At 36.0% G+C, this 27,947-nt stretch overlaps 1 protein-coding gene across 9 annotated transcripts in view; it reads right to left on the bottom strand.

Moving 5' to 3' along the window:
• CADPS2 (Ca++-dependent secretion activator 2) overlaps positions 1–27,947 on the bottom strand; it is a 563,764-nt gene that overhangs the window by 106,102 nt on the left and 429,715 nt on the right. For 5 of the 9 annotated variants that reach the window (XM_011995960.1, XM_011995964.1, XM_011995963.1 and 2 more), the window contains 3 exons: positions 26,766–26,867; positions 16,958–17,021; positions 13,783–13,906 (listed from right to left, as the gene is read on the bottom strand). In XM_011995960.1, coding sequence (XP_011851350.1) covers positions 13,783–13,906; positions 16,958–17,021; positions 26,766–26,867 — 290 coding nt within the window. Of the gene's footprint in view, positions 1–11,809; positions 11,831–13,782; positions 13,907–16,957; positions 17,022–26,765; positions 26,868–27,947 lie in introns of all 9 variants that reach the window. The other 4 variants (XM_011995959.1, XM_011995958.1, XM_011995961.1 and 1 more) reach the window with 1 other exon arrangement.

The raw sequence follows: 27,947 nt of genomic DNA, 5'->3' as shown, positions 1-27,947 counted from the left end.
CTTGATATAACTATGTTATAGGATTTTAACAATAGCATAACATTTTTCCAGTGGTAATTTTGCCAGCTAATTGTGTAATAGCTTTTTTTAAGAAACTATTTTTTGGACACGGTCTTGCTCTGTCACCCAGGCTGCGGTGCAGTGGCGTGATCATGTCTCACTGCAGCCTCGAACTCCCAGGCCCAAGCAATCCTCCCACTTCAGCCTCCTAAGTAGCTGGAGGAGTGTACCACCACGCACAACTAATTAAATTTCTTTTTATACAGAGGGGGTCTCACTTTGTTTCCCAGGCTCATCTTGAATTCCTGAGCTCAAGTGATTCATCTGTATCAGCCTCCCAAAGTGTTGGGATTACATTCATAAGCCACTGTACTCAGCCATACGTTTTTTAAAAGATTGATCTTGGCTGGGTGCCATGACTCACGCCTGTAATCCCTGCATGTTGGGAGGCCGAGGTGGGTGGACTGTTTGAGTTCAGGAGTTCGAGACCAGCCTAGGCAATGTGGTGAAACCTTATCTCTACCAGAAATAATAATAAAAAAATATCCAGGCATGGTAGTGCATGCCTGCGGTCCCAGCTACTCAGGAGGCTGAGGACGGAGGATTGTTTGAGCCCACCTGGGAGGCGGAGGCTACAGTGAGCCATGATTGCACCAGTGCACTCCAGCCTGGGTGACAGAGTGAGACCCTGTCTCAAAAAAGACTGTTCTTTAGTCATGTCATATACACAATATACGTGTATATACACACATACACATTCAACAGCTGAAACTGATGAATAGTCCCCTCCCTGGTGTGTTGTTCTTTATACACACATTGTATACATTTTTTCTAAATGTTATTCAAATTCAGAAACTGAAAATCAAATACTGAATAACGTAAAGTCTACAGCATCTTTAATAGCATGCCTATTCCTTCCTGTTTTTTAATTGCACTTACTTAATACATACTTTCCGTGTCATTTGTTTTATTCATAAAAGGAGCACAAACATGCCTCCACTCTCACTTCCTGCCTGACCCTTGCTTTAACTCTTTTTTCCATACTCAAGGAGAATGTTTGCTTGTGAACAATGGGGATACAGGCAAGGCAGGGCACACAGCAAGGCATGAAGATGAAGATGATCTGTTCAGTGGGCAATGGCAGGGGACAGGGACTCCAGAGGCTTGCCAGCTGCAAGGCAAGCTGAAGGAGAAGGAAAGAGAAGATATTTGGAGGCAGTAACCACAATATGAAATATAACATTTGAAAAGATTTGCAGCCTTGAGTGATGAGAAATGAGTCAAAAAAATCTCGATGTCTGTATGTATGTCTTTGTTTCCTTTGATACATAATCAAGGTCTTCCAGGGCATGCTAAGATTTAGAGAAAGTCTCCCAATTGGCAAGTGTAAAAGACCAGGTTTACAGAGTAGGGTTGGGTTTAGTGCCACCTTGAATATTTCTACAGCTCCAACATCACAAATTTGCCAATCACTGTGAATGTGTGTGCATGCATTGATGCCTCATCGATATTTTAAAAGGCTCCTCTTTGAGATTAAAATATTAATGTGTGTGTGTCTTTTAAAAAGCTTCAATTAGCCTTTTAATTTATTGCTTGAAACTATATGGTCACTTAGCTATGGCCTACAAGTAATGAACCCTTCTTAATTTGCCAAACTAGTTCATCTGTGCAGTCTTTGGGTACTTACAAACCTTGTTGATAAATAAAGAGGTAGAAACCTGTCAGTTTGCATCACTCTAGTTTTGTACAATTGGAAAAGACTTTTTCATACATGTAACCTACTCAGATTAACAAGGTGCCATGAGAGCCATGCTGCTATGTCTCTTGGTGTACCTGTTGGCACCTGTTAGTAAGTAAATGAGAGGTCACCAGTTAGTTGCTTTCAAATTCAGTCTTTGGAGATTGACAAATTCTATGAAATTGCTTGCAAAAGGAAGAAGCCTTGTTATTTCAAGACTGCATTTATCTGTGAATTCCATTCTATATAAAAGTAAAAAACAACAAGTACATGACACACTGTCAAGTGAGCTGAGCAAACTGACATCCTTCTTGAGACCTTTTAGAAAACAGGTGTTGAACACTTGTAATGAGATTTCCATGCATCTTCAGAGGAAGGAGGAAAGATTCTAACAAGAGCTGTTCAGAGTGTTACAGATCATGGCCAAGGAAATAATTCTGAGTAAGGAACAAACTGAAGAAGACATTACATAAATGCTCTGTTTGTCTGTGTGTGTGTGTGTTTTAACTTTTTTTCTTTTCTTTTCTTTTTTTTTTTTAGAGACACATATACACCAGACAGAAGTATTTTGAAGTATATAATTTTTCCAGATCCTGGGGAATCTGGGATATATTTAATTAACTATTTCTGATCTGTTATCTAAGTGTTTTATTTATTTCTATGTAGAAAATGAACTAAAATGGGGGCACGCTATGTTTTACAAGAAAGTTAAAACAATTTTGTTTTAACTCAGATGTTAGACAAACTTGGAAAATCATCTAAGAAGTGAAAAAGTGAAAATAACCATTGGTGATAATTTACAATAAAGAGAAACACTAAATTTATAGTGGTATTTTCTTCATTGCATTTAGATCTATAATCTCTCTGGAGACCAAGTTTCTATTAGAGAGGAATTGAGTTCATCTGTATCCATTAAATAAGCCCATCTTTCAAATAACACCTCCCAAACAGCGTGTCCTTTAACCACTGATTTGTCTCTCATCTTCGCTATAGATGAAGTGTATCAGGCTCTCATTTATACATGGATCTGACCCTATGCTTCTATTCTGTCTGCTGGATCATGGGCTTTGGTAATGGCTTTGTAATTTGTCTTATATAATACTTTTTTATAAGTTGATTTAGTTATTCAGTATACTTTATTTAAATGTTAAGGTAGCCGGGCGCAGTGGCTCAAGCCTGTAATCCCAGCACTTTGGGAGGCCGAGGCGGGCGGATCACGAGGTTAGGAGATCGAGACCATCTTGGCTAACATGGTGAAACCCCGTCTCTACTAAAAATACAAAAAATTAGTCAGGTGTGGTGGCGGGCGCCTGTAGTCCCAGCTACTCGGGAGGCTGAGGCAGAAGAATGGCATGAACCCAGGAGGCGGAGCTTACAGTGAGCTGAGATCGCACCACTGCACTCCAGCCTGGGCAACAGAGTGAGACTCCGTCTCAAAAATAAAATAAAATAAAATAAATGTTAAGGTCAATTTATCGAGTTCTTTAAAAAACTGGAATTTTGATAGATACTGCAATGAATTTATAGATTAATTTGGGGGCAGAATTTATATCTTGTATTATTAAGTTGTCCCTCCTAGGTCATGGAATATAGCTCTATCTCTATCTAGATTACTTTCTATGACTTGTGAGTTTCAAAATTTTCTTCATAGAGGTCTACAAAGTTTTGCATGTTTTTGTCAAAGCTAATTCCTGGATACCTTACAGTTTGGTTGTTACTGTGAAAGTTACCTCATTTTTGTTAATATCTTTTAGCTAGTTGATCGATGGAGTGGAGCAGTGGTTCTCAGTGTGGGGCCCATGGACGACTGGGAAGACCACCTAAAACCTTTCAGGGATCTGCAAGATCAAAATTACTTTCATAAATAATACTAAATACTTTTGCCTGTTATATCCTGTTGACATTTACGCTAATGGTACAAAAGCAATAGTACGTAGAAATCACTGTTGCCTTAGCATGAATCAAAGCTGTGGTTGCAAATTGTAATTGTCATTGTATTCTTTAACACCACGCTCTCAAGTAAAAGAAAAAGCCAGTATCATATAAAGCTGTACTTGATGAAACAGTAAAAGTATTACTCTGATTAAACTTCTGCCCTTGAGTGTATGTGTATATATGTGTGTGTGTGTGTGTGTGTGTGTGTGTGTGTGTGTGTGTGTGTATTTTTTGTTTGAGATGGAGTTTTGCTCTTGTTGCCCAGGCTGGAGTACAGTGGTGCGATCATGGCTCACTGCAACCTCTGCCTCCTGGATTCAAGCGATACTCCTGCTTCAGCCTCCCGAGTAGCTGGGACTACAGCTATGCACCACCATGCCTGGCTAAGTTTGTATTTTTTTAGTAGAGACAGGGTTTCTCCATGTTGGTCAGGCCTTGAATTCCTGACCTTGGGTGACCCACCCACCTCGGCCTCCCAAAGTGCTGGGATTACAGGCGTGAGCCACTGCGCCTGGCAGAGTATACATTTTTAAATAGTATGAGTGACAAAATGGGAAGTTTGCCTAAAGCACTTTTGCATATTGAAGTACAAAGAAGGACTGTCTCAAGGAAAAGTATTTGTGTGACCATTTGCATGCAGGGCTAAACTGACTGCTTCCCTCTCTCCTCCCCCCACTTACAGAATCATTTTTGGTTGAAAAGAGTACTGACAACCTACAGTTATTCAGAGTTGGATATTTGGCAGACATTTTCTGAAAAAAAAAAAAAATGAACAAGGTAAACATGTCACTTTAAGAAAAACAACCAGTGTTTGTTACCACAATGCTATTATTAGAGTCTTCAAGGAAAATGAGAATTTTAGAAAACTTGTATCTGTTACAAACTTGATAACTTCTCCATACTTTAAGATGTTTCTGATGAGAAGGGTGATATTAAAAGTGGTGATATTTTTGATAGTATATAATACTTGCTAATATAGGGATAACTCAGAAAACCAATATTTTCCAAATAATACGTGAAGTTGAAAAATCATGCACACACACAGTTTTTTTTCTTTTAATATATATCACAAAACTAAGTTTCAATTTGGTCCCTATCCAGGTGATCACACATACTAGATCAGTATAGCTCAAGTAATGAGTTTTTACAATTCATACATGTATTGCTTTATAAACTAAAACCTTAAACAAATTTATAATTTCCTATATATTCTAAAGAAAAAGACAACAGGTTATTGTCTTTGTTTTAAAGCAAACAATTTGTATCTAATAATTTGTCCCTAATCAGCAGGTGACTTAGAAGCAGAAATGGTCACAGAGGTTTTATTTTCAGGCCAAGTTCTCATTATCCAAGCCACACTGTCCAAAAAGCTGAATGGAAATTCTTTAATTACCTGTTCAATTATTTTTAGGGTGAGGATTCGGTTTAAGATACAAATTACCTTTTGCCATTGTCGGTGCCTATGGGAACATGAAATTTCAGGTCTATTATTTAGGTTTTAGAAACTTCAGTTCATGGAGACAGACAATACTCAAAATTCAAATTAACTTCCTAAGGAGCCACATAAAACTCTTATGAGAGAAAACTGTTATATCATCTTAGAAATATTAGTAAAAATTATTCGCCACTAACAAAAAATTTCCACAAACTGTGCAGTTTTTTATAAACACATGGCCTCTAGACACAAACATTCTTAAACAGAACATATTTTATTATTTGTTGCTATCGTGTACAATGGAGTGTTAAATTAAAACGCCACCCAGATGACACACACATCCTAATGACGTAAGGACTGCCACAGTAGAACTTCTCTTCTCAAAGACAGTAGGCACTCTGGGCCTCTGGGAAAGCATCTCTACCCCATTCAACTGAGGCTCTGAAACTAAGAACACGGGGGTTAAACCTGGGAACCTGGCAACTAGAGGACCAAGAAAAATTCTCACCTCCCAAAGACTTTGCTTATTCATTCCATGCTACCTTTTGTTCAGGGCACCTCCACATTTCTAGGTTCGCCATAAGCCTAGGTACTAAGTCTATGCAAAAGATCTCATGTCCAGGCAAGTCCTAAGGAACAGTCTCCCCTTCTATATCTTAAATCACAACATGCTATATAATTTTCTGGAAACAGCAGGAACTGTTATATTTATGACTGTGCTCTTGTCTGTAAGAAAGTCTTTGAACTAAAGAACAAATTGATTATTCTTTTAAAATAATATCTAATTTGCATCAACAAGGCACATGATTTAAAAAACAATTAGGAACATGATGTTTCAGTGTCATCTTTGCATGCCAGATTATAAGAAAAAAAAAAGATCTCACTATTATTTAGCTAGTAGGTTAGTGATAAAATTAAAGCAAAGGAGAAAACTAGTTGATTTTTTAACAGGGAAAGTCAAAGATTTCTTAACTCAAAAGAGGCAATTCAATGAAATGGTAGCATTTTATAACCCCAAGATTAAAAAGAGCTGCTTTCTAGAAATGTTCAGTTTTCAAAATAACTGTTTCTATGAAACATGCAAATAATTTCTAAGAAAGAAAGAAGACATTTAGAGGGAAGTCCTTTGTTTTATTTAAACCACTATGATTTTTGAAGATCCCTTTATTCTGCAAATTTGTGTTGCCAATGGAGAATTGGAAGAATTCCCAATGGAAGAGAACTATGATGATGGAAGAGAACTACGAGTCACAATTAAGCAGTACACTGAATTACAAAAACAATCAAAACAGGCTAGATTACTGGGCATTGTTAATGTAACTGCTATCTATAACCTCTGGCTTCTCTGATCCAGCATTAGCGTTTCCCTCACTTCTTCCTGATGTGATAAGGGCATGAAATTACGGTTTAATTTTTCCAATCCTGTTATTTCAGTGGTTAGTTTTTGCCCTAAATTTTAATTATTCAGTAATTGGTTTGAATGACTTTTTGGAATTCAGCTTGTCAGTTTATGGATGTTCTTTCTTCTCTATGTAGTCTGATCAATTCATTTGTTTATCCAATACATATCTACTGAGTACCAAATATGTGCTGGGCACATCTCTTGGCACTATGGATAAGAAGTTGTTAAAATGCAAAATCTTCTGTCCTCCTGGAACTAACATTCTAGGACAATAAGTGGGATGAATGCACTATACATTGTGTTAGATTATAATAAGTGCTGTAAAAGAAAATAAAGCAGGAAAGGGGGATAAATCTCTGGACTGGGGGTAAGTTTTGCACATTTTAATCACTTTCGACACCTGACATCATGAGGAATGTGGGGGAAAATAAACAAAAAGATTTTAACCGAGTGCAAATTTAACTAGACGAGATCTTCAAGGGTGGGGCATGTAAGAAGAGATCAATAGACAGATAGTGGGCTCTGAACCTCCCACTTACTAGCTATGGGACTGTAGACACACTATATAACCTCTCAGGTTCAGTTTTCTGAGAAGGAGTAATAATAATGATACTATTTATTGCAAAGTATTGTCTTAAGAAGTAAATGAGTTGCCTATAACTTTGGGAGGCCGAGGTGGGTGGATCACGAGGTCAGGGGTTTGAGACCAGCCTGGCAAGCATGGTGAAACCCCAGCTCTACTAAAAATACAAAAATTACCCAGGAGGCAGATGTTGCAGTGGGCCGAGATCGTGCCACTGCACTCCAGACTGATGACGAAGCAAGACTCCATCAGGGGTGGGGAGGGCGGGGTTGGGGAGGGAAACAAAGAAGTAAATTAGTTGATATATCACATATAAAGTTCTTAGAATATTGCCTGGTATATAAGCATTTTCTCTTTTTACTAAATAATTATCATTATTTTTGGAAAGAGTGGCTTTTATTAATTCTTGGCTTTTGTGATGCAGCTGAGGTTGTTTATCATAAAATGTCATTACTTTGAATCACTCTTGGAGGCATGGCAGCCAGTGAAAAGAATGTGAAGCGGGTTCTGGTATCTGAGAGATGCGAGTATTAGTCTCATGTCTGTTCAGTTTTAATGGCAACAGCAGAACCTTGTTCAAGTTAATGCTTTTTTTCAGAAGTCTCAGTGAACTCTCCATAAAATACCCATTTTGTAGAGCTATTTAAGGAACTAATGAAGCAGTATAAATAGAAAGCCTTTGGGACGGCCAGGTGCTGTGGCTCATGCTTGTAATCCTGGCACTTTGGGAAGCAGAGGCGGGTGGATCACCTGAGATCAGGAGTTTAAGATCAGCCTGGCCAACATGGTGAAACCCCCATCTCTACTAAAAATACCAAAAATTAGCTGGGCGTGGTGGTGGCAGATGCCTGTAATCCCAGCTACTCGCCAAGTTGAGGCAGGAGAATCACTTGAACCCGGGAGGTGGAGGTTGCAGTGAGCTGAGATCGTACCAGTGCACTCCAGCCTAGGCAACAAGGCAAGACTGTAAAAAAAAAAAAAAAAAAGAAAAGAAAAAGAAAAGAAAACCTCTGGGACACATAGGCAGTCAGTAGATGACAAAATTATGATGAATTTTGGGTAGAGCTTTACTCTTTTCTAGAGGGTATAAACTGAGGAAAATTATTAGAATGCTCAAGAGACTACTGTGTCAAAGTCTTATCAAGCCATTTGAGTTCTTTAGTTCTTTCACATGCAATTGGTATTTTCACTGTTACTCACTTTTAAAAGCATCACCCCACCAAGAACACTTACAAGGTAACCCTGTTAGGTTAACTTGCTACCAAATGCAAATAACATAATATAACTTATATATATTTTATTTTATTATTTTTTTGAGACAGGGTCTCCTTCTGTCACCCACGTTGGATTGCAGTGGCACAATCATGGCTCACTACAGCCTTAAACTCCTGAGTTCAAGCAGTCCTCCTGCCTCAGTCTTATGAGTAGCTGGGACTACAGGTATGCACTACTATACTTGGCTAATTGAGTTTTTTTTTGGGGTGTGTGTGTGTGTGTGTGTGTGTGTGTGTGTGTGTGGAGATGGGGTCTCACTATGTTTCCCAGGCTGGTCTTGAACTCCTGGGCTCAAGTCATCCTCCTGCCTCAGCCTCCCAAAGTTTTGGGATCACAGGCATGAGCCACCATGCCCTCCCTGGAATACAAAACATTTCTAAAAAACCCCTCTCTTCTGTTACTTCAGAACATTCAGAACATTCTTAAATTTAGTTTTCCCTTCAATCAATTTAAATTACATAAACTACATTGATTTTTCTCTCTCTCTTTTTTTTTTTTTGATATGGAGTTTCGCTCTTGTTGCCCAGACTGGAGTGCAATAGCACGACCTCAGCTCACTGCAATTTCTGCCTCACAGGTTCAAGTGATTCTCCTGCCTCAGCCTCCCAATTAGCTGGGATTACAGGCATGCACCCCCACTGCCAGCTAATTTTGTATTTTTAGTAGAGACAGGGTTTCACCATGTTGGTCAGGTTGGTCTTGAACTCCTGACCTCAACTGATCCACCCATCTTGGCTTCCCAAAGTGCTGGAATCACAGGCGTGAGCCATTGTGACTGGCTGATTTTTTCTCTTTTCTAAACTAGCATTTAGTTTTAATAAAAGTATGTTTCCTAGAGTTGCCGACCTGTACGGCTGACCAGTGGTATGGATTGCTAAGTCACTGTGAGGAGGATTCTGTTTGGTGGAAGCAAGGTATATAGGGGACAAGTCCCTCTTGTTCTCTCTTTAAGGAGATCAGGCAACTCTACACAGTGCCTCTGCCCCAGGCTTAAAAAAGGGGCACTCTGACCCTTTCATATCTCTCAGGGGAAGAAGCGTAGCTTCTGGAGGTTAAGGATCACCTAAGTCCAGTCCCAGCTGGCTGAGTTATTTACTCCACGGCAGTGGGAAAGCCACGAACAACCCTGAACTTCTTGTTTGTAAACTAGGATGAAAGCTGTTTTTACAACAGGAATGTTGTGGGGGAGAAAAATGCCTTAAGAGGTTTTGAAAAAGTTTGCTAAAGAGCATGGGATTGTTGCTATTACAAAGTGCTGTCATAAGCGGGGATAATCAGTCCCATATTTTTTTCTAATTCATTTTTCTCTAAAGTGCACTTAGCAATCATTGTAGGTGTGTTCTTTCTCCTCTTCGTGGCTCTGAGTGTTTTGTTCCTGTCACTTTCTGGGGTCAAATATTGAAAAAGGTAGGGAAAAAAAAAAAAAGAAATAGAGTCCTTAATGGAAGACTTCAGTTAAAAACAACCCAAGCAAACTTGCTTATAACATTGCATACAAAATTTGACCAAAATGAGAAAACTAGGATTAGGAAGTTTCACCACCTGTCTCTCACTCCCTTGTTTTCAGATGTAACTAACTAATCTCCTACCTCTCTCCAAAGTTCAGAGTGCCTATTTTGTGTCAGCAGGCACAGTGGTGGGTGCTGGGAATACAACAGTGAACAAGTCAGTAAGGACCCTGCCTGCGTGGGGCTGAAGAGAAGATAGAGAGGAAAAACAGATAATAACAGGCACACGTAGTTAAATGAATAATTGTGATAAGGGATGCAAGAAAAAAAAATAGAACGTTAAAAAATCAGCAACTCAGTGAACTCTTTCCTAGCAATTTCCTGATGAGATTTCATAACCTCTGTTCATTCCTGCGAACTTTCAAAGTTATTAACTTTCAAAGTTAATAACTGCTTACTTTTTATTTAATAGCATTTATGCTTTTTATTCTGTTATTTTCAAGAGTGATAAAGGAAGATGGTCCTCTTTTCTTGTTGTAAGAGCCCTTCAAATATCGGTGACAGCTTCCAAATAAGATTAGTGGATATGCTTAAAACATAATACATACCATTCATATAGCCTCAGGTGTTTTGCTTTAAATTTGTATCAAAAATATTGCTGAACTTTTAGAGATGAATGGCCTATACTTTACCTACAAAGCATTAGCAATCATTCTGATAAAATCAAAGCATTTTCAGTATTCCTAATCAAAAGGATCTAATAGAAGCCCTGAGAAAAAGAGAGCTATTCATCAATGACAAAACATCACACCACCAACAGCAATGGAAACAACAAAATGAAAAGGCAATCTACAGAATGGGAGACAATATTTGCACACCATACATTGAGAAAGGGTTCATATCTGAACTATTTAAGTAACTCCTATAACTCAATAGCAGAAACCCAAATAGCCCAACTTAAAGATGAAACAAGAAACTGAATAGACATTGCTCAAAAGACATACAAATAAATGGCCAACACATAAATGAAAAGGTGCTCAACATCACTAATCTTCAGGGAAATGCAAATCAAAACCACAATAAGATATCATCTCAAACCTGTTAGGATGACTATTATTTTAAACAAACAAACAAACAAACAAAACGAGATAGCAAGTATTGGCAAGGATGTGGAGAAAAAAGAACTCTTGTGTACTACTGGTAGAAATGTAATTAGGTGAAGTCACTATGGAAAATAGTATGGAGGTTTCTGTAAAAATAAAGTATGGAACTCCAAAGGATTCAGCAATCTCGCTTCTGGGTATACAACCAAAAACATTGAAATCAGGATCTCAAAGAGACATCTGCTCTCCCATGTTCATTGCAGCATTATTCATTGAAAGCAACCTAAATGTTCATTGAGAGATGAATGGACGAAGAAAATGCAGTATATACATATAATAGAATATTATTCAGTCTTAAAAAAGGAATTTCTGGCTTAGTAGTAAAATAAGCCCCATCACAGTACATAATAATACAGGATACTACTTATATGAGGAATCTAAAAGAGTCAAACTTATAGCAGAGAGTAGAACAGTGAGTGACTGCCAGGGGCTGGGAGAAGAGAACATGAAGCGGTATTATTCATAGGGCACAAAGTCTAAGTTATTCAAGATATATAAGTTCTAGGGACCTACTATACAGCCGAATGCCTATAGTTAACAATATAGTACACTTAAAGAAATTGCTAAGAGGATAGCTCTTGTGTTAAATATTTTTATCATAAAATACTAATAATAATAAATAAAGAGGGCAGGAGGAAACTTTTGTAGGTGATGAACAGGTTTATGGTATAGATTGCAATGATCATTTCACAGCTGTTTACCTCCAAATTCAAGTTGTATACATTAAATATGTACAGCTTGCCTGTCAATCATGTCTCAACAAAGTGCTTTAAAAAAATCACACCACCACATAAGAAATAATGGCTTGTGCATGCAGAAATATTAATTACCTGTGTCCTTTTCTGCTGGGCCTAAAACATAAGAAAAGAGAATTTAGGAGAAAAGCAAACTACCCTTGTTGCTCATATAATGTAAAAGGCCACTTCTTTCTAACTTAGGTTTGATTTGGTTCTTACTCTGGTCCTGAGAATTTTTTTTTTTTAAGAAAAAAGCAGGGGGAGAGGGAGATGATGAAAAACATAGAAGTTTTTCTCACCTAATGAGCAAGCATTTTGTTGTTGCTACTTTTTAAAGAAGACTGCTCAGCATTCCTACCAGAGTGGGTTGCTAGGATCCATTTTCCAGAATATTCTTCCATTAGACCAGAGATAAGAGAGAAGTGACTTCAAAAAGGGAAAAGGTAGGAGAGATTCCTGCTCACTGTCCATTGGGCCCTACCATAGGCTTTTATATAACACAGACTTGTTTTTATGTGTCCAAAAAAAAAAAAAAAAAAAGTTTCTTTATCCATTTAAAATGGATTCTATGGCTATAAAATACAAAGTGTACTGCATATATCTTTTCTGTATCCTTGGACAAGGTAATAGTCAAAAATATTAACTCAGTTAAGAGCAAAATGATTCTTACAGGTTTTTTTGGGTAGAGTACATAACATTTACATAAAACAATACAGTGTTTATTCAAGTTCCCCACAACTTTCATCTTTGCCAGATTTGAAAGGCTTTAATATGTCTATTTTAATATCACTTCTCCCAATCTGTATCAGAATACTCAATACTCGCAAAACATGAAAATTATTTGAAAGAGTATTTAAGACTGAAACCCAATTTGTTTATCTTCCACTTCCCTCGAATGATCAAATGTTCATTGCTTTTGCTTTAACACAACATGATATCATAATTAATGAAGTTAAAATGGTAACTAAGGAGGTTTCATGTTGTTACTCTCGTGATATAATATTGGTTGCTATGGTGATGAGATGGCTTTTTTGTTAATCACTCAGGAGGTTGGTTATCGTATGCTTGTTAGAAAGCTTGACCAGATTTGGAGAGAAAAAAGGAATAATAACACAAACAATTATCATCAATCCTTTTCCCTACCTGAATTTTGCTAGAACTATTCTAATATCAACTACTTCATAAATTCATGATTCCTTAAGTACCATTTTATATAAAAAGTTACTAAAATTTTATAAAGGATGACTTACTTTTATTTTCAGGTAAGAAACTTTTATTTTCAGATAAGTATTTAACATTAACTGCATTTTTTCCCTCTATTAGTTAATCCTTCATGTATTATTATGTAAGTCAGTTTTATGACAATTTGAGCAAAAAACTGAGGCCTTTCCGTTACTTTCAATTATATAAATTAATGTTGTTGAATAAAACTGTTGAATAAAAGCTGATTTTGTGACTTTGCCACAAATTCCAATCTACTTATTTCTAAATATTTAAAAAATTAGTATCCTTAATGAATAAAGCCTGAAGAAAGAAAAAAAATAGCACAGTTCTCTCAAGAGATCTAATCTTTCAAATGCGTCAATACATTGCAAGCAATTAAAAACCAAAAGAAGTTCTATGAGTTTATTTCATCCCTCAATAATCAACAAGTTTCTTCCTTTTTGAGTGAAATTGCAGAACAGAAAATAAAATTTCATAATACTACACTGTTACTGATCAGGAAAGATTTTGCTGCCTATAGTTCAAATGTTAGACATACTTACAGTACTGCCAAAAAATACAACCCATGAAAACACCTTTTGGTTTTTTGAAAACTCAAAATAAGAACAAAGGACAACTTAAGCACGAATCCTGGGTCTTTCATTCAAGCAGAGTCCCAGGAGGCATATTAAAGCAATGAATAGGAAAAAGCTCTTCAGTTCACCAGCTGAGATTTTAATGAGACATTTCCCTTTGCCATGGCACAGGATTGTTCAGGAAAGGAAAGGACTTCTCATAGAAAATTCAGTTAATAGGCATTGTTGGCTCTCACTGCCACTTCGACAATTGCTCACTGCACTGACCTTCTATTTTGGCATATTCTGTGAGTCTAGTGTAATTGATCAAGGCAGCTTTCTCGAGACATTTTCTGACCACTTTCTTCACCTCTTCTGCTGGTATGGGAGTGGCAATATCTTTCATTAAAACCTACAGAGAGAGGAAGTGGAAGGGTGAGGGGCAGGGTTGGGGACAGACAGACAGAAGAAAAAAGATAGATGTTGCATAAAATAAATACTAAAGACAAATTACACAAATTGTCCTTGATCTGACTATTACTAGGAAAGGGAGAGGGGTCCTAGGTAACTTGGGGGGAATGTAATGGGTCTACAATGTACTTCCCAACTGGGAATGTAATCCTCCCACCTTAGCTCCTCCTAAGCCTAATTTATGCATTTCAAAACCTCCCCTAGACTAGGTCACCATTCAGTGTGACTGCCACTTTTTCTCCAGGGACCTGTGACACCATTAGAGCAGCTGTTTCAGATCAAGATTACAGTTCTTGGGACAAATAATAAAGTTTGTTTTGCACATCCCTAATTTAAAAGCCTTGAGTCTTTTGAGCAATATATTTGAGAACAATAACAAAAATTCCATTAAGAATAAGCATAATCTTTGAGCTCTGAAAAAAAAATCAAGACCTCTAATCTCACTAAATTTTAATGACTGTGATTTGCTGAAGATACATGGCAGTCTATTCAAAGAGGGAGGAGAAAACCTCTTTGCCTTAGCGAAATGAATGCTTATGGAGTATTGAATGTTAAAATACATAAAAACTTTCTATGGTTTTAAAAAAATAACTGATTATTCTCTGTTGGGCTCCTAAAATGTGTTTTTGGACTTTTCCTTTAAAAATGTTATTACTAGGCAAAGGGAAAATACAATTACGTCCAGAATTCAAAATGTAATGTATTCATAAACACTGTTATATTGACTCATAATTTTCTTTAAAACCTTCATAGTGATAACACTGCTCACATTAAGTTTTGATTACACTATTAGTAAAACTATCTTTCTGCATATTTAATGCAATTATTCTTGCTTTACTTTCATTCACATTACAAAATATATGCCAGAATGTTAATATAGAGAAGACAATGCTTTTGTAAGTGCTCTATTTCTATGTCTTATATTGAAAGGAATATTGAAAGAACATGAAAACATGCATTTCATGCTGTATTATTTAATTCTCTTTTAAGTCAGCCTCAGCACTAAGGATTTTGTCATCCCTGATTTATTTAATCATCCAAGTATCAGTGACCTTTGACAACATTTTTAAAAGGCTACTCACTGACGACATTTTAAAGATTTTGTTAGGCAAGGTTTTCTTTTTTGAAAATAGCAAACTTTATGATTAAAAAAATCTTTCTCTATCAAATTCAATAATTCTGACAAACATTTAGCACTTTAATTAGCACTGCACATTAGACTTGGCAGACAGAAAAATCCCTTTGTGCATAGTAAAAAATAGACATGCACCATTAAATGTGATTATTACTAAACTTTAAGATTAATTTTTTTCATATGCGGAACCACAAACGTTACTATTATACTTCCCATGGTGACAAACTTTACATAACAAAAATGACTGTTAAAATTAGAATGTATATATCTCCCAGGTAATATTTCATATTATCTGGGAACCAGAAACTTACTTTCTGGTAAAGTACAGGTAAAGGGCTGACAAATGCAAAAAGGGAGATGTCAACCTCGATTTCATGCTACATTCCATGTTCTTCCAAGGTATCATAGGTTTCAAGAATTCATATGCATATTTTTGACTTTTCTATGTCAGTAAGAGACATAAAAATGAAGAAATGACCCTTAACATTTCTGTCTCAATTCAGCAGGAGATGTGATTAGTGACTATAACTGGAATAAAGGTCCCTGTTCATCCTGCCACCTGTCAATGCAGGGCATGAGGGCATCCTGCTATTACTAAGTCTTCCCTACTAGGGGGGAGAAAGGAGGCTCTGCCATGGAAACCCAGACATGGAAAAGCTGTATTAGGTACCTACGATGGGATGTTGTTCCAAAAAATAAAGCAATCCTTAAGGATTTTATTTTACTCATAATACCTTAATGAATAGAATGACATGAATACTTTGAAAAATCTGAGTTATGTGCAGCTTTCAGTATTACAAAAATTCTAATAAAACATAATTACAACAATCATATTTCTATCGCACAATCCACAATAATCAGGCATAAGACAGGGATATAAAAATAAAATCAATCTGTAATCCTAAGATCTCATTTTAATCATCAGTTCTAGTCCTCATCTCCCAAGTTCTTAAATCACTGAAATGGAGATGTAATATCGGAACAATGTCTTCTCTCTTTGCTTTTTAATAAAGATGCTAATAAACAATATAGTATCTAAAATTAATTCGGCAGAAAACGGACAAGATCAAGTGTTAGAAGTCAATAAATAAGGATTATAATAATCAAATTATGAGCTAAAGATGAATCTAGAAATTTGTTTTAATTCTGGTAAGAAATAGGAGTTGGCCACATGATTTAACTGTTAGCATCTAACAAGTATATAAATAAATTTATAGACAGATGAAAAATACTGCCCTTTGAAACTTCAACTGTCATAAAAATAGGAATAGAGAATATATTTTCCTTAAAAAATGATTTTTTTCGCCTGGATTAAAAATCTTGTTTGCTGGTTATTTTGTGGGGGAGAAACACATTTCAAAAATATGTGAATTCATTTAAGGTAACACACACACTGGAGTAACTGAAATAAATTCTGAGATGAATACTGAATGAATGAAATGATATATTTGTGAATGGTAAATGATAAACTTGTTGGCATGAGGACTATGACAGGTAGAAGTACAAATAAAGTTGGAGGACGATAAAAGACAATTGTAAAGTCTGAAAAAGCAAAAACAGTTATTCTTAACTGAAAAAAAAAGCATCTCATGAGGGAAATAAAGAGGTAGGAAAAATGAATACTATCAAAAAGATGCCATAATATGAGTATAGGATGGCAGCGTGAGGCTTCAGAAAGGCTTCAGGGAGAATGAAGTGCTGTAGACAGAGTCTGAATGTAGTAAGAAAAGTTGAGAAACTTATGAAATGTGATGGAATCAGTAGACAGTATAATGGGGTCTGTCTCCCTAGTTCAATAACTAAAATACACAGTCTTGAGAAAGCAAACAGTATTTACAGAGTAATGTTCAAACATACCCTTTCAAGTAATGAAAGTGTAGCTTTTAGAGCACCTTCAGGTCGTCCAAAGGGAAAACAGTATCTTTAAAAACAAAAGAAAGAACAAAAGAGTCAAACATTTAATACCCAAGACTGCTAAATAATTCCTGTTTGTATTACTTGGCATTAATGAAAAACCATGAAACAAACTAAAAATATTATAGCATCAACTCATCCAGGGAAATTTTAACCGTTAAAGTTTACCTAACCCTAGGATTTCAATGACTTAAATAATAAAGGTATAAGATATGATGAAAAAGGTTCTAAACGTTTTGAGGATACATGTTTTAAAAGAATACAGTAAATAAAAGAACCTCAAGGGTCATGAGTAAAGCAATAATATGCATTCTGCAATAATTTCTTGTTTAAGAATTGTCATCCAAGTTCTAAGAGAAAATGAAATAAGTTCCCCCATTTCCTCCTATGGCTATGTGTGGTTTAGGGTGGCCACATATACCACAGCAAGATTCCAGCTCTTTCCTTTGCTGACATTGGCCTGTCTACCATGATGTCTAGCTTTTCCACCTCCCCATACAATACACATAAACCCTCTGCAGTTCTTTTGTCTATAGTCATTTGTCCCAAATATTTCTAGTCCTACATATTCCTACTGCACACCAACAAATGGAGGACAGGTCATGGGGATGTTCTGAAATCAGTGTCAGACAAGGCTGGAGAGTGAGTGGGCTACTCAGATTTTCATGGTTACATGATGGTAACAGGTTTATCGCTCTTTACCAGGGGGGTCCTGCTTCAGGTCAATTTCCACTTAAACAATACTGAACATCAGGGCCATTTCATCTTTTTGGAGCTCCTTGCTTTGTTGAACCAGATTCAAAAAAGCACCTCCTCCTAGGACTACAGTTCCCACCGCAGGATCAAGTGCTACAGGCAGCTGAGCTGTCCTTAGGATGGCACCTTGCTCTGACTTAGAAATCTGCAAACTAATAACTTGCAAAGAAGTTTACGTATCTCTATGTCCTTTTGCATAATTCAGGCATTTAGTGGACATATTTTCTCAGATATAACTAATAATAAAATTATATTTTTCATGCCATAATTTAAACATATTTCCCCCAAAAGCACATATGTTAAGTTTAACTTGTTTTATAGAACTATTTTTTAAAGAAGAGATTGATTTCTCCTTTTTAAAACAAAACAGCAGTTTAATTTATATTAGGATTGGATTTTACATTCGTGAAACTTTCATTAGTCTCACACAGATGCAAATAAATGTTATAAAAATCTAGTCACTCGTTTTTTTTTAAAAACTGCATATCGCATTTATCATTTTATTTACTGCTAAAAATGTCCTTTCTTAATCTTGCCGCTATGTACTCTGCTACTCTCCACCCACACGCACAAAAAAAGCCATAACCAATTTATTTTGATAGTTTCTTCTGTGCAGTGGTGCTTTTAAGAGCATTAGCAAATTAGCAAAGTACCTTTAATCATTTTGTATACTATAAACCTTAATCCACGTTTAAATAAAACACAAATTGAGTTCTTGTAGTCCCCTCCCCCTGCTTAATCTTTTCAGTGTATTTGCATAATCCATCCATTGTCTTCCCTATTGTTTATTTCCATTAACCTGTGGGTGACACATTTTATGAATGGAATGTTACTGATCCCCAGATTACATTTAGCATTTCAGGGCTCTGAGGTCCCACTGGGTATGTTCTAAATTAGCATTAGCTGCCCATGATGTGTAAATAATTCAACGCATTTACAGAGTACAAGTAATCCGGAATCAATAAAGTACAGAAAATAACTACATAGAGGCTTAATTAATCTTTACAAAACAAGTTTTAAAAGAAGAGAAGTATTTTGTTCTGCTTTTCAGGCTAAATATTTTGGGTTTTTACCACTCTGGCAGCTCTATAACAGCAAAGCAAAGTGGAAAACGCTCATTCATCAAATAAAATTCAGCCACATTATATACTTAACATGAATAAACTGAAGTCACCCTTATTCCCATTATGGCAAATTAATTGCACAGAAAAATAAACCAGCACAGATTTGTCTTACAATTAAGCCCTTTTTGTTCCCTACCTATTTTTAAATACAGTATTATTATTATTTTTTTTACCGAAGTGATATATACACATAGTTTAAAGAGGAAACTTTTTTATCTGACTTTTTTTTTAAAATGAAAACCAGAAATCCTTTATGTCAGTTCCAGTTTCTGCTTTCTATTTTTAAAAAAATGCTGTCAACTTTTAGCTAATTCTTTTGGTATTTAAACTTTATATCCTTCAATTATACATTAATATTTTTATTTCTTGATTTTTCAATTTTAAATATTGTCCTACTAACTTTCCACTATGGAAGAGAAGTATGTAGCTTTCATTTGTTTCAGGAACTGCACATATTTAAAATATACAGTTTGGTTAAGTTTTGACATATGTATATACTTGTGACTATAATCAAGTTAATTCATGGCCTGCAAGTCTTCCCCCAGACCACAGGCAACTACTCATTTCCTTGCTATAATTTTGATTAGTTTGTATGTCTAGAATTTTAAGTAAGAGGAAATGTACAGTATTTACTTTTGTGGGTCTGATTTCTTTCACTTAGCATAGTTATCTTGATATTTATTCATGCTGTTGTATATATCAAGAGTTCATTCCTTTTTATTGGTGGGTAGTATTCCATTGCATGGCATACACTGGGTATCTGTTGCTTGCTGATGGTCATTTGGCTTTCAGAGTTTGGCTACTATGAATAATGTTGGTATGAGCAATCATATAAGTCTTTGTATGGACACATGCTTCCATTTCTCTTGGGAAAATACCTAGGAATGGAATGGCTGGGTCATATGATAAATGTTTAAATTTTTAAGAATCTGCCAAATTATTTTCCAAAGTGGGTTGTAGCATTTTATATTCCTATCAACAGCATATAAGAGTTCCAGTTTCTCCACAACTGTGCCAACACTTGTTATGTTTAGTTTTTGTTTTGTTTTGAATTTAACTAGTGGTACCTAACTGTGGTTTCAAATTGCAATTCCCTATTGAATAATGAGGCTGAGCATCTTTCTATATGCCTTTTTTGCTATAATATTCCTTTGGTGAAGTATCTGTTAAAACAATTTTTAAAATTGGGTTAATATTTTATAATTAAACTTTTAAAATTTTATATATTCTGAATAAAAGTTTACTGTGAGATGTGCATTGTCTAAATTTTTCTCCTATTCTGTGACTTAACTTTTTATTCTAACAATGTCTTTGGAAGACCGAAAGTTCTCAATTTTGAGAAAGTTCAAGGTAACATTTTTTTCCATTTATGAATTATGATTTTTGTATTTTATTTAAGAATCTTTACCTAGCCCTAAGACACAGATTTTTCTCCCAAGTTTTCTAGGTCTACCTATTTTGAGTTAACTTTTGTATTATGGGTGAGGTATGAATTGAGGTCAGTAGTTTGCATTTGAATATCCAATAGTTCCAGTACCATCTGTCGGAAAAAAGTATACTTTGCAAATTGCCCTTGCACATTCACTGAAAATCAACAGACGATGTATGTGTGTGAGTCTACTTCTGGACTTTCAATAGCATACTATCTTGATTACTGCAGCATTATAAATTTTGAAATCAATGTTAAGATTCCGACGTTGTCCTTTTTAAAAGTTATTTTTGCTATGGTAAATTCTTTGCATTTACATGTAAACTCTATTATCAGGTTAATTTCTAAAAACCAATCATGCTGGAATTTTGACTGAAATAGGTCAATGTAGAGAGAACTGACAACAATATTGAGTCTTCCGAGCCATGAGTACAGTATCTCTCCCTCTATTTAGGTTTTCTTTAATTTTTCTCAGCAACACTTTATACTATTCAGTGTACAGGTTTTACACATCTTTCATCAGGTTGATCCCAAAGTATTTCATATTTTTTGTTGCTATTTTAAATGATATTAATTTCAAATTGATTGTTGCCAGTATGTAGAAATAAATTAATATTTATATATTTATCACAGGGTGTGGTGGCTTATGCCTGTAATCCCAGTATTTTGGGAGGCCCAGGCAGGAGGATCTCTTGAGCCCAAGAATTTAAGAGTAGACTTGGGCAACATAGGGAGATCCTATCTCTGTAAAAGAAAATATAATCTGTGCATGGTGGCACGTGCCTCTGGTCCCAGCTACTTGGGATGCTGAGGTGGGAGGATAGCTTGAGCCTGGGAGGTTGAGGCTGCAGTGAGCAGTGATCACACCACTGTCCATCTCTGAGAGGGTAACAGAGTAAGACCCTGTCTCAAAAAAAAAATTATCTAGGATTCTCCAACTTAAATATTATAGTAGAATTGTTTAGATTCCATAAGATTTTCTACTCAGATAATCATGTTACCTGCAAATAAAGATAGTTTTGCTTCTTTCTTTCCAATTTGGATGACTTTAAAAAATCCATTTTTTTTCAGAATCCATGCACTGGCTAGACCATTTGGTACAATTTTGAACAGAAGAAGTGACAGCAGACATCCTTGCCTTGTTTTTGATTTTAGGCAGAAAACATTCAGTCTTTTACCATTAAGTATGTTAGCCGTAGGTTTACCATACATGCCCTTAACTGGTTGTATATAATGTATATTAATAATAGTCCTTCTAATACCTTTATTTACTAATTCTATATTTTGTGTCTTCTCAGTTTTGCTTGGTTGGCTTTTTAATCCTCTTCATTGATCATATTTTACTATTTTTCTATATACTTAAAAATTTTTGACTAGATGCTGGACATAGTGAGTTTTATCTTGTTGATGTCTAGATATTTTTGTATTCCTTTAAATATGCTTGATCTCTGTATTCAAGAATGCACTTAAATTACCTGGAAACAGTTTGACTCATTTGAATGTTGATTTTAATCCCCATTAGGTGATATCAGTTGTGTTTATTTTAGGGCTAATTTTTTTCCCATGGCCGAAGCAAAACCTAATGAGTACTCTATAGTACTCTACAGATGCCCATGAGTTGGTTTTCCACTCTGGGTAGTGAAAACTAGAACTACCCCTGATCTTGTGTGTTAGCATTGGAGATTTTCCCCCATAATCCTTTCCTGTGGTTCTTTGTCAGACCTTGGATAGTTTGCTCACATATATGGAATGATCAATACTTAACCGGAGACTCCAGGGAATCATTTGCAAATACCTGTAGCTCTCTCCTCTCTCTCCTTTAGAACTCTGGCCTGAAATCTCTGGCTACCTTGGCCTCCCTGGAATTCCAGCTCTGCCTCTTCAAGTCAGAGAGTCCACTAGGCTCTACTTAGGTTCCTCCTTTCTGGATCATTGCCTGGAAATGCTCTTCTGGCAGTAAGCAGGTACAACTAAAGGGCTTACTTCATTTCTTTTCCATTTCTCAGGAATCACTTTCATTGCTTTATGTTTAAAGTCTTGAAAATATTTTTTCCCATTTTTGGGGCCTTTTAAAATTGTTTCGGGCAAGAGGGTAAATATAATCCTCTACTGCTCCATCTTGGACATAAGTAGCTCTTTTTTTTTTTTTTTTTTTACCACATTCCCCCATTATAAACAAAATTTCCGTCCCTTCCTTACTTCTAATATAGTTATATCATTTTTCAGGGGTTAGATCTAAATTCAGTATCTACATTACATTAGTTATGAGAATGTCCTAGACAACTGAGACACAGTATTTTCTATGATTACTTTCTGTGCTTTGCTCAATAGTTTGTTCATAATTCATACTTCTATTTATTTTTGATGTTCTCTCCTTATATACTTAATCGAATACAATTCCAAATTCTAGTAAAACTAGTACACAATCTAATTAATACAAATCCAAGCTCTATTCCAAGTGGGTAAATGTCTCAATATGTCAAAATACGTTTTATCAATTTAATCTACGTTGAAGCCTTTTCTGACATGCTCCAGTCAGCATTGATTGCTCTCTAAAATCAACTGGCACTTTGAGGATCTCAGTTAACCAACACTCTAGTGATTCCTTTCTCTCTCCCATGCTGATTTCTTGTTTCAGGGATTTTTTTTTTTTTTTTTTTTTTTTTTTTGTATTTTTTTTTGAGACGCAGTGTCACTACATCACCCAGGCTGGAGTGCAGTCACGTGATCTCGGCTCACTGCAGCCTCTGCCTCCTAGGTTCAAGTAATTCTCATGCCTCAGCCTCCCAAGTAACTGGGAATATAGGCGCTCACCACCATGACCAGCTAATTTTGTATTTTTAGCAGAAACAGGGTTTTACCATGTTGGCCAGGCTGGTCTCAAACTCCTGACCTCAAATAAGCCACCCACCTCAGCCTCCCAAAATGTTGGGATTACAGGTGTGAGCCACCTCACACCTCATTCAGGGATTTTGGATCCTCTTTGTTTCCCCCTGGTTTTGGTAAATTCTACAATTCACCAAAGGGAATATAAAAGGAACATTTTTTTTTAGTGCATGTCTAAAAATATCATTATTCTACCATCACTGTTAATAGAAACTATTGCTGGTACAGAATTCTAGGTTGGAAATGATAGTTTCTCAGAATTATGAAGTTACTGTTTTCCAGATACCAGTACTGCTCCTCACATCAAAATGAAAGTTGAAGAAAAGGATCTTTTAAAGTTTCGTTCACTGTCTAACGCATAGTAGGAGCTCAATAAATATTTGTAGAATAAATCAATGTTGAGAAGTCATTCTAACTCATTGTATAAAATCTGGTTTCTCTTTCTGGAAGATTTTAGGGTTTTTTTAATCGTTAAGTTTCTGAAAATTCATGAAATGTACTTATAAAACCATCAGTTCTCCTGAGACTCGCTTATTATCATGAGAAAAGCATGGGGGAAACCTCCCCCACGATCCAATCACCTCCACCTGGTCCCGCCCTTGACACTTGGGGATTATTACAATTCAAGGTGAGATTTGGGTGGGGACACAGAACCAAACCATATCAGGATTGTAAAGTACATATTTAGAGAAATTATCCAAAGATGATGTGCGTATAAGAGAAATAGAGAAACAAAACTTTAAGAGAGGACAGGAAACTAAAATGATACTAATACAAGATGAATACAATGAATGACGTGGACAGCGCTGTCCATTATTATGTAGTTGTAGTTTTTGGGTGGTAGTGTGGGGGGACTGAAGTCCCCTGGTGAGTGGCTCTGATTACTCTAACTCGATATAGCAATCCCATGTCAATGTCAGTGACTGATTGAGGCATCCAGTGCACAGAATTTCTCTGGCTGCCGGTTTTGATTCAAAACCAGGCTCATGAGATATAAAAAAATAGTTTCCTAGATCTTCCAAGGAAACTTTTTATGATCTTAAGAGAAAACTACAGAAAAATACAGCTTCTATGACTTCCTTTGGGCACTGGCATGTATGAATGTGAGGCCAAGAAATTCTGCAGGCTTAATGGCTAAGGTGTGAGATAAAGAAAAAAAAAATAAAAAAATTATGTTATCTTACTACCAGTCTGGGGATGAAGCTATCCCATTAAAGAGAACAGCACTGTGAGAATCACAAAGAAAGAGAGCTGTGGCTACTGAATAAAGCTTGTCTTAAAGCTTGCCTGCTTGAGACCTGCAGGCAAGTGAGCATACAAATTTATTTATTGTTTAAAACAGTTTGAGGTAGAATTTCTATTGCTGCAGTTGAAATCATTGATATAATAATGGGGACTTATTTAGTTACTAATATAGATATCTAAATGAATGATGGCTGGGTCTCAACGGTAGCAAAAAAGAGGGAAATTACACTGATTTTCATTGAAAGATATATAAAATACATTTAAAGGATTCTATACAACCTAAGAGACAACACTTCGTTTGTTTGTTTTTGGTTGTTTTGTTTTTGTTTTTTTTGAGACAGAGTCTTGTCACCCAAGCTGGAGTGCAGTGGTGTAATCAGAGCTCACTGTAGCACTGACCTCCCAGGCTCAAGTGATCCTCCCACATCATCCTCTGGAATAACTGGGACCACAGGCACACACCACCACACCCAGGTAATTTTTTTGTTTTTCTTTTTTGTGGAGATGGGGTCTCGCTTCATTGCCTAGGCTGGTCTTGGACTCCTGGGCTCAAGCAACCTTCCCTCCTAAAGTGCTGGGATTATAGGTGTGAGCCACTGCACCTGGCTAACGCAACGCTTTCAACAACAGCAAATGCAGAAACACATCTCTACAAATGCAAAAGAATTTTTTATGTCTTCCTTTTGTTTATAAACTCAAAAATCATTTCAGGCAGAGAATTCAAGCTTAACTCTGTAAGTTGAATTGAGCTATGTTATCTACAACAGTGTTTCCTAATGTAAATTTACTGGCCTTTTGAGCAGAATAATTCTCCAGTGTGGGACTGTCTCATGTACTGCACTTTTAAATCCAGCACTAAATGACTGTCCCTACCCCTGGTTATCATGACGATGAAAATCGTACCTCATTCACTTACCCTAAGGTAGTGCTGCCAGCCCCAGTTGAAAAATCACTAATGTAGGGGAACAGATTCATAGTATATACCATGAGATTTTCTCCTTTCAATATCATTTAAAAAATCACAGAGTCTAAGACCTTTATATTATCAGAAAACATAACAAAAAGGAATAATAATGAGGCAATAAGGTATCAGGAAGAATAAGAAGATAAGGAAACAGAGTCTCAGCATAGTCACACAGCATTCATATGGTTAAATCAAATATTTTTGCGAGCATATTCACTAAGTTTATTTTTTAAATAAGTGCACATGAAATGGTTCCAAATCACATGCATGCAACATGGCAGACAGGTTAGAAGACACAATACTTTATGTGATGACATTTTATAGGCCTAATAAGAGAGAGAAAGAAAATATATTGGCATATTTCTGTTTTTAATCATTAAGGTCTGTTGAATTAACTATAACCAGGAGAAAAGAAATATTATCAAGGTATTTATCTTTTACTCTGTAAATGTTTGAAATGTTTCTTAGTATTGGTGGCTTTTTTTTTTTTTTTTTTTTTTTGAGACAAAGTCTCAATGCTCTCGTCCAGGCTGGAGTGCAGTGGTGTGATCACAGCTCACTGCAGCCTCAACCTCCCCAGAATCAGGTGATCCTCCCACCTCTGCCTCCTGAGCAGCTGAGACTATAGACATGCACCACTATGTCTGGCTGGTTAAGTTTTGTGTTTTTTATAGTGATGGGGTTTCACCATTTTGCCCTGTCTGGTCTTGAACTCCTGGTCTCAAGTGATTCACCCCACAAGGCCTCCCAAAGTGTTGGGATTACAGGCATGAGCCTCTGATACAGGCTGATACAGCCTCTGATACAGGCTGATAGCTAAGTTTTTGAGCAAGGAATGGTACTAGGTGCTGTGACCTGTGTTCTCACAGAATGTAAATTAAAAGATAACTAATGACTTTAAAGCTATGTGGGTTATAAGTGACAAGAAAATAGTACAGACAATAAATGCTCAAAGACTTCAGAATACTCTTTGCTGGAATAATTGAGAAAGGCTCCACTGTGGAGGTGAGACTTGAGGGCTCCTTATCTGGTAACACAGAGAGCAGGAGAAACAGTCACCAGAGCTGGGGGAAGAGACTATGCAAGAATGAGAAATGCAAAAGGCAAGTGAGAGGTGCAATGGATATTGGAGGGGGAATGGCTAACCTAAATAAGTACAGGAGACTGAATGATACGCTGAGAAGCAGACCACAGACTGAAGAGTGTGGATCTTCCCCTGCAGGCAATGGAGGGCTACTGATGATCTTGAGCACTAGCAGAATGATACAAAAAACAATGTGTGGCGGAAGTAAGGGTTGAGTGAAGTATGAAAAGAAATATTTATATTAATGAATAAAATATATATACCTGAAATGGCTTATCTGATTTTCTAAAAGGGAAGAGAGTCTCTCTTTTATCTCCTCAAATCTTTCTTTTTCTTCCACTGAAACAGTCCCAATTCCATCAGGTCTGAAAAAAAAAATCAGAATCAATAATTTATATTGATTGAGCATTTACTTTTATATGTTTAATACCTTTATATATATATATATATATATTTTAAAATCCAAGGAAAAGTTCACTGTATACATGTTAATTGTATTTACAGTGGAAACTTACTGGATATATTTGCAGCCATTAGCTTTATATTTTGACCCAGAATGAATGGAATGGAATTATTCTCTTTTAGACAGTCTTCAAGGTAAAAGATTACAATAAATATTTTCCAGATCTACCAAAACAATGACTAGTCCTTGAAAATGGCAGTGAAAAGTGTTTTATAGTAGTACCAAACATTTGACCAACCAAGTGAAATTCTCTGAATGAAGATATTATTAAAAAATAATGAAGGTAAGGTAAAATATCTCAACTGCTTCTCTTCTAAATAATAATTCTGCTAACACAGAACTGGAGATTTAATTGTTGTAGGAAACATAAAAATTCTGGATACATGTAGAAGTTCACTGCCCTTTTTGTTTGCTTAAATATATAGGCATATGAATAAAAATAAATATTAGAATTAAAATATACAGGGAAGAAAGAAAGCTACGTTTCTTTTCAAGATTTTTGTGTTTAAATATTCCTATGAAAGCAACGTGAGTTCCATCAGAATTTTACAAAGCAGCTATGAAGACTGAAAAAAAATCTTATTTTACTAAGATTAGGATTAAAAATGTAAAATATATCAAATAACAGAAATTTATAATTTATTCTGTATCAATTTAGGTATCTGGTTGTACAGCAATCATCTAAAATCTTGAACATAGAAATCTTAACTGTCTTGTTAACGCAGAGGAAAATAGTATGAATCTCATATTCACTTCAAAACCTGTTTATATATTTTAACAACAAAATAAGCCTTTTGCACTTGATAATTAACACCAATCATTTCCTACCTTATTAGTTTGTTTATTTATTTGTTTATTTATTTATTGAGACAGAGTTTTGCTCTTGTTGCCCAGGCTGCAGTGCAACGGCACGATCTTGGCTCACTGCAACCTCCGCCTCCTGGGTTCAAGCAATTCTCCTGCCTCAGCCTCCCTAGTAGCT

The sequence above is a fragment of the Mandrillus leucophaeus genome, unplaced genomic scaffold (genome assembly GCF_000951045.1).
Source record: "Mandrillus leucophaeus isolate KB7577 unplaced genomic scaffold, Mleu.le_1.0 Scaffold5, whole genome shotgun sequence".
Classification (NCBI taxonomy): Eukaryota; Metazoa; Chordata; class Mammalia; order Primates; family Cercopithecidae; genus Mandrillus; species Mandrillus leucophaeus.
Note: the sequence above shows the minus strand (reverse complement) of the source record. Positions and strands in the feature narration are given on the sequence as shown.